The sequence below is a fragment of the Anguilla rostrata genome, chromosome 12, assembly GCF_018555375.3.
Source record: "Anguilla rostrata isolate EN2019 chromosome 12, ASM1855537v3, whole genome shotgun sequence".
NCBI lineage: Eukaryota > Metazoa > Chordata > Actinopteri > Anguilliformes > Anguillidae > Anguilla > Anguilla rostrata.
Window position 1 is genome coordinate 14,746,583 of NC_057944.1, and position 15,204 is coordinate 14,761,786.

The window sequence follows — 15,204 nt, forward strand, 5'->3', positions numbered from 1 at the left end:
TTATCAGTTGGTCACAAATAAAACATACGTCATTTTTACTGAAATCTCAAATCTTTTTGAGGGATCCTCCAATCTGGACACTCAAATCCATATCTGGCCCTGACTGTTCTACTCGGGAGCCTTGTCTTTCCAGTACTTAACTCTGTATCAAAAACACTGGTAAAATATACTATATTCAATCCTTTTTTGATGAGAAGAGTGAACACTAAAATGCTGGATGCACATATCAAATTCGTGTCAAAGTGCAATTTACTTAAGAATAAGTATACCACACCTCAGTTACAGAAAGGAATTCATGCATTCAAAATTCAAGTTCAACAATAAATAAAAACATTCCATCTACATAGTACATTTAGTCAGACTGGGCAGACAGAGAAAATGAGTTTACACTTTGAACTTCTTTAGAACAGCAGAAACCAACTTGTTAACATTTTAAAGTTACAAACATGCCTTAAAGATCCCACATGCTGACTTCTTGCTTGCGCGTAGGATAGTGAGAAGACAGTGATGTTTATCCCTGGCTGTGCGTATGTAAGGTAATGACAGGACAGTGGTGTCTATCTCTGGCTGTGTGTGTGTAGGGTAGTGACAGGACAGTGGTGTCTATCTCTGGCTGTGTGTGTGTAGGGTAGTGACAGGACAGTGGTGTCTATCACTGGCTCTGTGTGTGTAGGGTAGTGACAGGACAGTGGTGTCTATCTCTGGCTGTGTGTGTGTAGGGTAGTGACAGGACAGTGGTGTCTATCTCTGGCTGTGTGTGTGTAGGGTAGTGACAGGACAGTGGTGTCTATCCCTGGCTCTGTGTGTGTAGGGTAGTGACAGGACAGTGGTGTCTATCACTGGCTCTGTGTGTGTGTGTAGGGTAGTGACAGGACAGTGGTGTCTATCCCTGGCTGTGTGTGTGTGTAGGGTAGTGACAGGACAGTGGAGTCTCTCTCTGGCTGTGTGGTGGGGCAGTGTGAGAATGGGAGGATCTATCACAGCAGTTTGTCAGAAATGACAGCCAGTGAACGCCTCAGCTGCTCCTTCCTCTCCATAAGATGGGACTCCAGTCCCTTCACCTCTTTCACTATGTCCTCCAGTTCTCTGACTTGCGAACCATCTACGGCTGCCCTCTCACTGCAAGAAGGATAATAATGGGATCAGTAAGAGCAATACTGGACTGAACTGACAGTATACAGTGCCTTCCATGGATCTCTTAAGTGCTTTACAGATATTGGGGAATGGATGGCACCATTGCTAACGTATGGTCCCCACCTGAGTAAAAAAATGGAAGCCATTTTGTGCCAGAATGCTCACCATCACCACGTCAACATAAGATGAGGTGCAAATGAATGGCTCAGTAGCGAATAATACTGAGATATTATTAGAGAGCCAGGTCTAAAGAGCTAGATTAGGAATATGGACGTGACACTGGGGAAACCCCTTCTCTGAGCAATTTGTGCTATTGGTATCACTAATGACCACAGTATGTCATGATCTTCATGTGATAATGGTGCCATCAGTCAACAACCTTGAAAGCATGTAAATATGAGGTTTTGGAGATTACAATTTGATAACACATTGGTGAAAACAATTTCATACATGTCTAAAAACATCAAGTTCTGGTATATTTAAGCTGTCTTTAATGTGATGAACTTTATGCATTAAACATTAAAGATAAAACTGTATATGAATAAGGAGTGTCAAGCCAAAGAATTTGTAATGAGAATATCAATCACTTCTGTTTTATATATTTTGTACCGTAAGAGGGCAGACAGGAACAAGTACAGAATAAGTGGCACTATGAAGCTCTACCCTAAAAAACTTGCATATAAATTTATAACAAGAAAATATTAAGACTCATTTTCAAAGTCTTTAGAGATATTTGAGAAATATAGGTATTTTATTTTTTAATGTATTTACAAAGTGTGGTTTTGTCAAATAAAGCTTTAAGTTTATATATTTTATATCTGATTAATTTATGCTTGACATAGATTGGGCATTTGCTTAACTACAATGTTCCGCTGAAATTTGCTACTTATTACTCATTTGCATGCTCAGTCAATCAGGATTAGGTAATTGCAGTGCTTGTGTCTTGGCCTTAAAAATCCTGTAGAGAGGGGAAACTAAGACCTGTCAGCATATATGCTAATATTTATTTATTCATTCATTGGACAATGAAATTCAGTTCATTACAAAGTCTTTACAGAGTAATGGCTTTTAAGGTGGGTTTTATTCTGATTTCATACACCTAGCCCCATTGGGTCCCATTTAATTGTGGACCTCACACACTAGTTCATCTGCTGCCCTCTAGCCATAGCTATAATATACGGCAAGTAACAGAATGAGGCCGTGAGTCAGCCTACAGTCTAATTTTAAACAACATTGAATGACCCTGTAACTGGCATTATATGCTGAGAAAGACAAAAATATATATATTTTAAAATAGACAACACCTACCTCATAACTTCTGCAAACATTGAAAATAAGACATTGACGTCTCTATTAGCATCTGTAAAAAGGAGAGGGGAAAAACTGAAATGTTTCTATAAAACTCCATGCAACAAAATACGCATTCTTCTGCTGCAATCTTAAAACTATGTGGAATTTGTTTCACAAAAGCCTGGAAAGTATCAATGGAACATTGGGTGAGTATAAGGTTTATTGTTCTGAGATTATATTTTAGTTCCATAAAATGAAATGAATACAGGAACTCACCTGTCGCTGCAGCCTGAAAAACATTCAAGCTGTTTAAAGCAGGAGATTTGTCACACAGAGGTCGTTTCTTTTTCATGGGAGAACTTTCACAATACATGGGTGCTTCCTCAACCTGTCAAACATATACCACTGAATTTATTTGTTTATTAAATTCATATTGTGCAAAACAAATATTATTCCACCCGCCAGCCATCACACCAACAAAACCAGGGGTAGGGGTTGGCTGTCCACAGGATCATACATTTATCTTTCTTGTAACTTTTTTGGTGACTATTACCATTACTGTTACTTACTATTACTACTGGTGACTATAACTATTTAGTGCACTAATAAGAACATAATCCAAACATATTTTCTGACCTCTTTTGTCATTTTAGACTTTGGTCCCATTTTAGCGTCCACTCCTCTTCCGGTCACTGTCTTGCCTCTTCCTGTCATTTCAACCTAATGTATCAATTTACTTTTGTTGTTAACCTGCGGGTTTTGGAACAGAAATGTTACGTTTGTCTGTCTACAAATAGCAATTTTAGATAGCTACTTTGGTAACGTTATAGATGGATGATTTGTACTCCCCATATATCACTGCGCTAACGTTTAAGTCACAGAGGTTGGTGGGTTAGCTACAACAGCAACTCAGTTTTAAATTAATATTGTCTACGAAGAGTAAGATACAGAATATAAGCACCACGCTGTGAAAAAATGTATAACGTGATAGTTGTAAGAAAGAAAAAAAATGACTCAGTTAACATGTAGCTAGTCTAGCTAGCAAAGTATCATCGCGACGCTGTAGTCTACTTAGCTAGGCTACACTCCAAAGTTTGCTTGCTAGCAAACGTTACGAGGAAGCTCGGTTAAAATATTTAAATAGCCACAAGACTTCTACAAGTAATAATTTGTTAAATGTAATTACGATAAGATAACTTTCTTCTATAACCAGCTGAGTATATTTATTTCTTATTTCATACTGACGTGCGGACAAAAGAGTAGGTGTAGACTACCTAGCTAGTTTCAAGCTCGCGCATCTTCCTGGCGCTCGAGGGGAAAAAACGAATCTTTCGCGTGTCATACAGTGAACTAGTGATGTTGACAACGATAAACCTAGAAATGTCGTCTTGTGTCGGTTATATACTGTATGTTTGCATGTAGTTTGGAGAATGTTCGGGATTGTCCGACCTGAGTCAATGGAATAGCGTGTGAAGTAGCGCTTTTTTGCTGTGGTGTTGGTGACATACAAGCTATAATCTTTGCACCTTTCCTTGAGGGGAAAAAAGATGTCAATTCATACACACTACACATCTAATATACTTTGATGTTTGTTTTTATTTTTCAATAATAAAGAAAACTAGAGGAAACAACCACTGGGATTTAACAACAAAGACTTGGGGGCTTTAGCCACACTAGTTTAAAAGAAAAGCTTAAAGTGTGTGCCGGAATTACCATGTGAATTTTATAAATTGCTTTGGCTAAACATGTCTGCTTAACAACTAAATTGTAACTTTTGATTAACTCAAGGAGCTACATGACATTTCAAGAAAAAATTCTTGTTATTATGAAGTGCTGTACCAAAGAGAAAAGACTTTTTCACAAAAAGCCACACCATTTGACTATAAATGAATAGATAAATAAATAAATACATAAATAAATAAATATCAGGCAATCAAGTTTTAAAAAGATGAGATTATTACTCCTGTACAAGGGGTGTAGTCCTCTCTAGTCTACAGGAATATTCTAGCATGTCACACTACCCCATCCCCTCAGGAGACAGCCATCCGACTCTGGGGCTCAGTGGCCTGCTGTGGGTCAGGCCCTCTCTATGAGGACGGCGGGTCAGAGTTAGAGTAGTGTAATGGGTCTAGGAGGACAGTGAGAAACAACACTGATCTGTGTCAAAGGCAGGCATGCCTAAGCCCTTATTGGCTGTAGTAGGGGGAATGAGAAGGAAATGAAAAAGAAAGAAAACTATTTTTATGACTTACATACATTTGCAATATACACCCGTCAATATGGATATAGGAGCTTTAAAACTACATTACACATATTACAGCACAAATGCAGGCTCCTGCACTGGACATTAAAACATTTGTTCTTCTGTTTGTGCTTTCCCTGCTGCCCTCTCCCTTTCCTGCCCCCTTCCCTTATTGGCATCTGTGCAAGTAACTGCATGTCCTTCCCTTGAATCGGAGGGAAAGTGCCTTGTCTGGTGCTTGCTGTAAATGAAAGCAGGTGCTCTCAACATGGGTGAGAGGCACGATGCTTGATCAGATCCGGTTTCATAGTAACAGTCAGTCTTTGGAAACCTGCTCCAGCAGTTATTTTCACTCTAAAACTGACTTCATTTCATCCTTCAGTTCACAAAGCTACTGGCCTGAGGCTCAGGATCTTTGCATTGGAGGGCGCAGGAGGACACCGCCCCCCCACCCACTTCTTAGTCATCAGTGGTGGCTGTTGCTCCATTAACGTTAGCGCTGGCCTTGTTCTTTGATCTGGAGTGGAAGGAAAAGCGTTTGATGAGGCGTCGGGAGAAGCTTCCAGACTTCTTGCGCGTGACGGAGTTCTGGCCCAGGTTGGAGACGTCCTCGTGGGACCGGCTGAGGCTCGGGTCCTTCTGTTGTGCTCTTCTCCGAAACAGGAACTTTGTGCCACTGCGCAGGAAACCCACTGCAACACCACAGGAAGTTTGAGCTCACTATACAGGAAGTAAATTGTTACAACAGAGGAAGTCATAGAACATTCAAAGGATGATAATATCAAAGATTTCTGAAATGCATTCTGTTGTGCTCTCCTCCGAAACAGGGACTTTGTGCCACTGCGCAGGAAACCCACTGCAACACCACAGGAGGTTTGAGCTCACTATACAGGAAGTAAACTGTCACAACAGAGGAAGTCATAGAACACTTCAAATGGTGATAATATCAAAGATTTCTGAAATGCATTAGTAGTTTACAAACACAAATACTAATCACCAGTTGTACAGATTGTTTCATCAGAGCTTGTACAAGAGCCATATGGTTTACATATGACGTGTCTTATGGATATGAATGTTAATGAGTGCAGGATACACGTCCAACCTGTCCTTATCTGCTGAACAAGTCACAATAGTTTAATATTGTTTTTTTATTTATTTAATGGTTATAATTGGGTTACAAATTTAAATAAATATTCATGGTCACTTCTGGGGAATATAACCACAATTTGAATCCAGTTTCCTGGACCTTGAAGTAGAATATTAATGCATATTTGAAATGTATTGTTTTATTATATTGTTTAATTGTAAATCACCTTGATCAGCTGTCCTGAAAAGCTCCAGATGTAAAGTTTATTATTAGATAACAATGGCACACTAATGTGTATTATATATTAATATGGAGGTGTGTCACCTTTGTGGTCCTTGAGACTGCGTGTCTCCAGGGCCCCGTTGGAGCCCGTCTCAGACTCCAGGTCATCAGCGGAGTGACGCTCAGAGTTACTGGAGCGAGCCGCCTCATCACAGCTCTGCCACACGACCCTCTGAGAGCTGGACCTGTCGCTGTTATTTCCCAGCAGGGAGTGCTCCCCCTGCAGGCCAGTGTCTGCTATTGAAGTGCAGCCAGATCCTCCTGCTGCCATGGGGTCCTGAAGCACCAAAACACTCTTTACCCACAGCACCAGAGCCATGTAAAGAGTTACAGTTGACCTCCTCGACTTGACACAGTATACGTGGGTACACCTTACCAAACTGCTTATTATCATTGATACACAAGGTGAGTATACAGCCTGATTTATACTTCTGCGTTGAATCTACGTAGAGCCTACGCCGTAGCCTACGCAAGTGGCCTACGCCGTTGTGAGCATTTTTAATTGTGCGTGGTCTGTCTGTGTCGCTCTGCAATACACCGCCAAAACGCTAGTTGGAAATGCGTAGGAGGAAATGCGATGCTACCAAGCGGACCAATCACAGTTGTTGTGGTCTACGTCGCCGCGACGTGTAGTTACATTTCTGGGGAGGTGCACGTCAGGCCACGGCGTAGGGAACGCGGCTACGCCGTACCTATGGCGTAGATTAAACGCAGAAGTATAAATCAGGCTTAACACATAAAGTCACAGTAATGAAGAGCTAGAACAGCATTGAACAATTAGCAAATTCTATATTGCTTTCATAACCTCATGTATATTAGGTTGAGTATAAATGCTGAGCTCATGAATATTGACAGGGTACTGAATCTGACCTTTGACCCCGCAGTGATGATAGTGGCACCCCTTTTTGATGATGCCTGCTTCATAATTAGGTGTCTAATGGCAGTGTCATCTACGGGGTCTAGGCCATTAGAGAGGAGAGCCTTCACTGTGGACAAACACAGCAAAAAACGCAAGCATCACAGCAAGTGCAAGCAATATATTGGCTACATTTACACATTTTTACTCTTCGAGCAGGCGTACAATATCCCTCCCCAAAAAATGTAAGCCATTTAAACTCTCCTGAGGTCTGTCCCTAACTGGACCAATCACCGCACATCTGTTATAACAGCTGAACCAATCAGAGCATGCATCTGAACTCACAGCTGCTGGTGGGACTGGAGTTTCCACAGGGCTCTCTGAGTACTGCTATTTCTGCCTGCTTCACTCTGTGAGGAGAACAGGAAGGAGAACCAGTACCTGCAGAGAAAGAAAGAGGAAGAGAGAGAGAGTCTTTCCAATGATCTACCCAACATCACAATATCGGCCTGTTCACACCAAATAATATCAGTAGTCATACAACTCCCTGACTTCCTGTACAAATACTGTGGGAAAATTCCAATTCATTTCTAGCATGTCAAATAAATTGTAGTTCTAGACAGATTCTTAATCATTGTGTACATTATGAGTAACATTCTGGAAGATCTTCCAACTCTCCCGCCAGCAGGAACAGGGATACAGAATGATTCTGACCTGGTTTGCAGGCCAGAAACTGTTGTGTCTGAACAGTAGGAGCCATGCTGACCATCTTGCAGTCGGGAATTGGGCTGTTGTCTGTTTCCACCTCCTGCGTAGGGTTTGGCAGTACACAGAGCTGAGTGTCACGGTGACAGTTCTGGGCATCGCCTGCCTCCAGGAACACCAGCTGCAGGGGGAAGTGGACTTTTAACACAGTTGGAGCAGTTTTATTTTTATTTATTTACTTTTGATAGAACACCACTAGGTGTCCAAGAGAGGAAAAAGACTGAACCTACTATACTATACCATCCTATGACAGCAGTCATAACTAATGGGAAAATTAAGGGGGGAAATGATGGACTTCTGATTAATATATTTGTGAGATCTTTTATTTGGCTACTTGAGCACAGACATGAGACATTCAAAAGTCAATCACTTGCCTTCAGGATGACAGTGGCTGTGGGCGGGAGCCCGGGGCCTGTGCTGACTGACAGAACCTGTCGTCCAGTGGGAGTTCTCCGTGAGAAATTCAGGGGTATGGACGCTTGGCCTGGCAGGAACTCTGTCAAAAAAAAACAAAAAACACCAAGCTTTGCTTATGCAAGTCCTGAGATCAGCAGAACTTACAACAGCTTCCATACAAGATGTGTGGATTGCAAAAAAGCCTTGTGTGCAGATTCTGTTCACATGAAAATATTTTTACCACCTACATAAGCATCCTGCAGTGCGCACCTGTATAATGATAAGCTCTCATCATCTTTTCTCATCAGTGACTTTTATACTGAAAGGAATCTTACTTTCCCCCATGCTGTTCCTCTCCACCAGCCGTATCCTCAGCCCCTTGGTGTCTGCATCCAGGTCGCTGTGAAACCAGTAGTAATTCAGAGCTGAGCCCACAGACAAATTCACCGAGTAGTGTTTTAGTGTGCAATTCAGAATCACTAAAGTAGTGTTTTAGAGACATTCTAGCAGCTTCTAGCATTGCTAAATTAGGGACAGCCACAGGCCAGGTTCTTACAAAGCCACATCCTCGTTCCACTCCAGCTCCGCCCCTGGTCTGACAGGGGCAGGCAGGAAGTCACTCCTCGCCTCCTGGGTTGGTGGGTCCAAATCAAATGCACAGCAGAGCTCCCGCAGCTGGAATAACTGGCCCCCTGAGGACACAAACTACCACCGTCACTGTCGTTGCTCCGTGTGAACTAAAACCTTTCCCCCTCCCCCTGTTAAAGCCTTACCCCTTCCTCCTGTTGAAGCCTTGGCTCCATCTCCTATGGCTTCTCCTCCAGCTAAAACGTGACCTCCCTCCCCTCCTACAGCCTTACCCCCTCCTGTGAGGCCAGTCACTCTGAGGTGATGGACTGCAACCCGTTGCACAGGGGTGCCTGGTGAAGGAGAGCTCCGCCCCAGAGTCTGCCTCTTCGCTGGAGACTGATGAAAGAAAAATACAGGTGAGGTCACCCTTCCGTGCTCAGTCCACAGTGAAAACCAGCAGATGGCAGGGAGGAGAGATGTTTACGTGTGTGAAGGAGTGCAGAGAGGAAGGGGTAGGTGACTCACTGCTGGGCCTTCACAGGCTTTCAGGTTAACCATCATGGCAGGGTGAGTGCTGACAATGGCATTCTCCACCAGATCCTCGATCATGTTGACATCCACCATTTCCTCACATCCCTGAACAAAGCACAGCACCCAGATGTCGCTTAGACAGCAGATCACATTCCTCATTAACTGACCCAGTTCAGTCTATCTGACCTCGCTGAGTTTTATACCGCGTGTGGATGGAGTAGACTGGCCCAAGATCAGTCTGTATCACCTCTTGATGCGCTCGGCAGGGGGACACGGCCAGAGACAGCAGAGGCTGCTGGGAAAAAGACCAGGACACCAGAAGACCCTCTTCATCCACTTCCTCCAGAGACACCACCAGCTGGAGAGGGAGAGTAGAAAGATGGTTCTAGTGTTTATGTGTTTTGAGAGCAAGAAAGGTATAGTGATATCTCAGTCAGAATGCTTCAATACAAGACAATGAACAGATAAAGGGGCAGAATGGTATTTCAGTTCTGAAATATGTTTCTATTTATTTGTCTTTATTTTGAAAGTTAGTAATAGATGCTATCTCACCATTCACCAATACAAATTGCACAAACTGGTATTACCTGAAACTGTGCTGGTGCTATAGTGACTTGGTATGTATCCACGGACACCGCTGCTGGTGATTGCTGAGTGACAGTCACTGGGAACGTTAATGTGCCAACTTTACAATCGCACTGCAACACCTGGAGCAGACAGACAAAGAGAAAGAGAGGGGGAAGCAGTTATGGATAACAGACAACAGACCATAAAATAATGGTAACTAAATGAACCTGCATTTAGAGAAGTATTTATTTACAGTTTAAATGATCCAAACTCACCATAGTGGATGCTGATTGGTCCATGCAGGTCACCTGACCGATGGAGGCAGATGGGGGGAGCTGCAGATTGTCCTCAAAAGTGATCTGTATTGAGCACTGCAGAGGGAGAGGAGCACCATGGCCTGGTTAGAGTATTCTCAAAAGGTTCTTCCAGCCTATGAACCTTCTTAAACAGCAGATAAAAGGCAGATGACAACTTGGATACGCTTCTGTTCACAGCTTCACCAACATGCTGGAATATCGTGAGGAGAGATGATATTGGTGGCTTCCATCATAAATCCCTTTTTAATAATAATCTTATTAAACTAATTTCTAAAATATGACAACAGCCTTCACCAATCTGAAATCATTTCTAAATTACATAAAGAGCCTTCAACTCCCTCCCATAATCCAGCAGTAACCCTCACTCACTGTATGCACCCCAACGGACCACTGACCTCACCACAAATAGCCTCTCTGCTCTAGATCATTCCTGACCCAGAGCCTTTCTCTCTGGTCCCCAGAGCCTCTCTCACTACTCCCCAGAGCCTCTCTCTCTGCTCCCCAGAGCCTTTCTCTCTGCTCCCTAGTCTCCCTCACTGCTCGCCACAGCCTCCCTCTCTGCTCCCACAGCCTTCCTCTCTGCACCCCACAGCCTCTCTCACTACTCCCCACAGCCTCTCTCTCTGCTCCCCAGTCTCCCTCACTGCTCCCCACAGCCTCTCTCTCTGCTCCCCACAGCCTCCTCTCTGCCCCCACAGCTCTCCCTACTCCCACAGCCTCTCTGCTCCCCAGTCTCCTCCTGCTCCCCACAGCCTCTCCTGCTCCCCAGCCTCCTCTCTCCCCACAGCTTCTCCTCTCCTGCTCCCACAGCCTCCTCCTGCTCCCACAGCCTCCCTCTCTGCTCCCCACAGCCTCTCTCTCTGCTCCCCACAGCCTCTCTCTCTGCTCCCCACAGCCTCTCTCTCTGCTCCCCACAGCCTCTCTCTCTGCTCCCCGCAGTCTCCCTCTCTGCCCCCCACAGCCTCCCTCTCTGCTTCCCACAGCTTTTCCCTGCTCAGAGGATCCAGGTAAGCCATCTGCTAAGGCTGCTGTTTCTCACAAAAGGCCACATTTTTACCTAAATCTGGTTGGCAAACCCAGGACACTCACAGATGCCAGGGTAAGTGTCATCTGACCAAGCCACAGCCTGTGACAACCGCATTACAGTTGCAACAACAGAGCCTTCAACAAACTGCAACATACTGTGCTCTTTACATGTCTACATACCGATATGCATGTTTCACTGAGCACATGCTCCATCCTGTGACCTTCATATACATGAATGTACACTTTATGGCATTGTGACAGTGGCATAACCACATATTGCATGAATACATACACCATGTTAACTGTGCACTTAGCCAGATCATTGCTCTCCAAAACAGAAGGGGGTGGTATTCTGAGTGCACCCGTAAAACACAAACTTTCAAACAGATACAATCAGTGTCAACAAGTCTGCCACTGCAGCAGTGTCACAGAAGTGGCACAAATTGTTTCACAATTTGAGAGGAACATAGTAAACTGCACTCTTTCCCTTATCACAGATTATCATTAGTGACTTTCATTCATGTTTGTTCAGCTATCAACAATGCAGAAAAATGCATTATATCACACTAAATCATTAGTTCCATTGACAACTGTATTATCATATCACAAGGCCTTCTTTTCTCTCCATATCCCCAGCAAATTACTAACACATACAGCAGTTAATCACCCTGCCTTCCCATGTCAGAATCTATAAAAAGCAATAAACCAGATAGAGACAGTGCCACCTCTGACTAGCTTCAAGAAAGAATTCACCCAGCACTGGTCTCACAATGTGAAAGCACCTGAAGCAGGCAGTTACATAAGGAACCCTTCCAGCTCTTGATAATAATGCACTTCAACTCCCACACCTCCCCTTTCCAGAGCCTCGGTCCAGATCCTTCAATCCCCTAGCATTGTGTGCCCTAGAACTCCCTCTCATCTCACTTCACATGTTCTCTCTCACAATCTTTTATTCCATCAATGTCTCACTCTTCTCTCTCAGCCTGCTTTACTGCCATGACAATAACCATAACTTCACATGAAAATCACAAAAATGTACAATGCACTGCACAGATGACAAATCTCCACGTTAAACAAGCATACAGACACGGAATGTGAAAGTGCTTACTTGTACACATTGTAAATCGAGATGCAAGAGTGTAATTAGTGTTAGTCCTATATGAACCAACGGCTCTCTGGACCATTTAAAATCCAAAGGCACCCAATCAGGACACTGCTGTAGGTGATACCTTCTTTCAGCTGGGATATTTAACCTACGTCCTGATTCAACACACTCATTAAAGGTCTCACTGTCCTATCAAAGAAGAACATGTCCACATTTCCAATCCATGTTATTAGCCTGAAACATGAATTACAGGTGGTAAAATTTAGTTGTTGAACTATATCAAATTGTGTTACTTCCTATGTGTTCACTGAAATCCTTTTTTATTTTTATTTTTTTTTTTAAGTGAATACTTCATTTCCCCCGTATACTAACATGACGAAATACAGTAGTCTCTGCACACAGTAAAATGTTCAATGTTAAATCAACTTTTACAGAGTACACACGGTCCCAGTTGGACTCATAAACTCTGCTAGAGTTTAATTAACAGTGGACATTTTACTGTGCCTGTACAGCGCAAAAAGTTCTATTTCTACATTAGGACTCAGCAAAATTACAAGACTCGATACTACTGAGTCTGACTCGGCCCAGTCCGACTCACCCCGTGTCGACACGCTTGCTCGTTGAGCGCTGTAATCCAGGCCCGCTGACAATTTTCTCTGAAAGACCTGAAGGAGAAAAAAGAGGACAGCAAGCTCTTGGCTCCAGCTGCGCACACCCCCTCGTCTCCGGCTCCCGCATCCCTTCTGATCCACAGTTTACGTAAGGAGCTCCACACGCAACGCGCCAGGACCTGGGGTTTCAGGTTCCCTGGCAGAGCCCACGAGGCAGCATCAGCAGTCCGCCCCCCAACATTGTGCTGTACCAGCCACAAGAGCACTGTCAAGACGGAGACAAGGAAAACAGCGACCAACAGCATCCAGCCGACGTCCTCAAACATCGTCACAGCCGTATTCATTAGACGGTATCACAACGCCCTAGAACGCTCAGTGATGGCATGTTGATGCTAAGGGAAAGTTTCGGCAGACCAGATTGTGGAGGGTTAATTATCAGCTAGGCAGCCCAATGCTGCTACATCGTAGCCATATTTCATGCGCACATTTCTTTCCTATCAATTCCAGCCAAAATACTAGATTTGCATTGCACAGTTGCTTTAATTGCTCCCGTCGAATCCTTACTTATTGGCTAGTAGGCTAATTATCAAGAAATATATTTGCCATAATTACATAGCAATCCATTAATGTTCTCTGTTAATCAAATCGAATGTCTAGGTCCTGGCCGGATAATTACAAAACCAACTACGCTTTCTCTCATTGCTCTTCCTTAATTTATGTGGAAAATGCTTTATTTGAATAATTTTTAAAACAATTACGATTGGGTATATGGAAAATAACGACACGAATCCGCTGTCAAACGTGAAAATGTTGCTGCTAACATCGTTTTAAATTAAGATATAAATACCGCCAAGGAGCCCTTGAGGTCAAAGTCGCCTATGTCAAACTAGCCTTGCAATGATCCGAGATGTCCAGCTCACGCTCTTCTACCCCATGTCCTCATTGATTTGTGACGCTCACGCAGTTACTCAAGCATGCTAACGGGTGATCACGTATGTCTTAGCTAACGTGTTAGAAATTTAGCAAGCTAGCTAACGTCAGTCATAAAAATGCTCTAGTTTAATATCTTCGTTTAACTGTAGAAGTGCATTGTTGTTGTTTCAGATAATTCACCGAAGTCAACGGTAGTCCGAGAATAGCTACTGATGTCCTCCCTTTTGAAGCATCACAGGAGCTGCATGCGCAAGAGCAGGAATGTCAAATCCATAGTTACACAGCGCCAGCGCTACACATATTTAAAGGGCGCGCACGTGTGTATCCACCAAAGGGGTTTTACGGTAAGATGCATGCAGGGGGCGCTAATACTTTGTAAACTGAACTCAAAGTATTACATCTAACTGTAAATGCGCATGATTGTGAGCCTGACTCTTAACTCTCTTTATTGCATGGAGGACTTCAGCCTCCCGCTCGCCTCCTTTCCAACTAAAACATTAGTTGCAAATAACGATGAGAATATCTGAGTAAACTCGGGCCTACATTTTCACTGATATTTTTTCCAGCATGCATACAAAGTTTTATTTATTTAGAATATTGAGCACGCTCCATTACAATGTGCTCAAGACAGATCTCTGGAGTTGTTCACCCCGTAGTGATATCAGTACGAGAGAAAAATAGTTCTGCTTGCTTTCATACTTCTCTGTAGACATGGAGTGACTGGACTTGAATTTCTGGTCAAACACTGCATTAATTAATCAATTACTGAGGTAGAAAAGAAAACCATTGTACTACTGGCCTTCAGATTATGACTACCTAGGGCTTAGACATTGTTCTTTATAATTCAAGGGAGTATGTAGACAAAATTGCAGCTACTATTATATAGATTGTTGCTGTTTTTTGGGCAGAATATTAAATGCATGTATTTGAAATACAACAGAGCTGGAGTGATAACAACCCTTTAGTAAATGAAGTTAAAATGCACCTGTTTTAATTAGGATTGTTTATTGTAATTGTTTTTGCATTCGGGTACTGTTGATTTATTTTTAAGCAGGCTCCCATTTTGTTGGGGCAATCCAATTTCGTGTTAATGTAAACCAGCATTATCCACACTGCAACTGGCACAAAGGGTTGAAGGCCAGCTCTACTCAGATTAATCTTTGGTGGTCTGCATAGAATACTCTCAGACAAAAGCCTACATTAAGGGCACACAGACTCTGTGAATGCAGCCTTGTTGCTTAAAGAGGTCACAAGAGGAAAAAAAGTGAAACAGAGCAGGCAGTGTGTGATCTCAGAAACCTACAGTAGTGACAGACACTTTCTCCCACTTGTCTCAAATGCTTTTTAATCAGAGACACGGGCATGTCAGTCTCTAAATCCGCTCAATTCAGAATAAAATAGATTCTTGATTCAAACTAAGTTTGCGTTATTCATTTATGTATCTTTTATTTAGCCCTTTACGTACGTTAGCAACAGCCTCTCAATGCTTGAA

General features: G+C 43.1%; 2 protein-coding genes across 3 annotated transcripts; both read right to left on the reverse strand.

The window, feature by feature from the left end:
- Positions 1-22: 22 nt before the first annotated feature.
- On the reverse strand, positions 23-3,967 carry LOC135235524 (testis-expressed protein 12-like). Of its 2 annotated transcripts, none has more exons than XM_064301067.1 (5): positions 3,874-3,967; positions 3,061-3,174; positions 2,701-2,812; positions 2,443-2,494; positions 23-1,119 (listed from the first exon to the last, which is right to left on the reverse strand). In XM_064301067.1, the coding sequence occupies exons 2-5, from the start codon at positions 3,136-3,138 to the stop codon at positions 978-980; spliced, it is 384 nt and encodes a 127-aa protein (XP_064157137.1). In that variant the 5' UTR covers positions 3,139-3,174; positions 3,874-3,967; the 3' UTR covers positions 23-977. The 2 variants fall into 2 exon arrangements, with proteins under 2 accessions (XP_064157137.1, XP_064157136.1); XM_064301066.1 differs by lacking the exon at positions 3,874-3,967 and adding an exon at positions 3,699-3,794.
- A 35-nt stretch (positions 3,968-4,002) lies between these two features.
- Positions 4,003-13,985, reverse strand: LOC135236772 (phospholipid transfer protein C2CD2L-like). The gene is made up of 14 exons (XM_064303304.1): positions 12,767-13,985; positions 9,996-10,091; positions 9,741-9,860; positions 9,401-9,511; positions 9,148-9,258; positions 8,826-9,018; positions 8,609-8,744; positions 8,388-8,452; positions 8,031-8,152; positions 7,606-7,777; positions 7,237-7,332; positions 6,906-7,021; positions 6,078-6,312; positions 4,003-5,358 (listed from the first exon to the last, which is right to left on the reverse strand). The coding sequence occupies exons 1-14, from the start codon at positions 13,121-13,123 to the stop codon at positions 5,126-5,128; spliced, it is 2,163 nt and encodes a 720-aa protein (XP_064159374.1). The 5' UTR covers positions 13,124-13,985; the 3' UTR covers positions 4,003-5,125.
- Between the last annotated feature and the right edge of the window lie 1,219 nt (positions 13,986-15,204).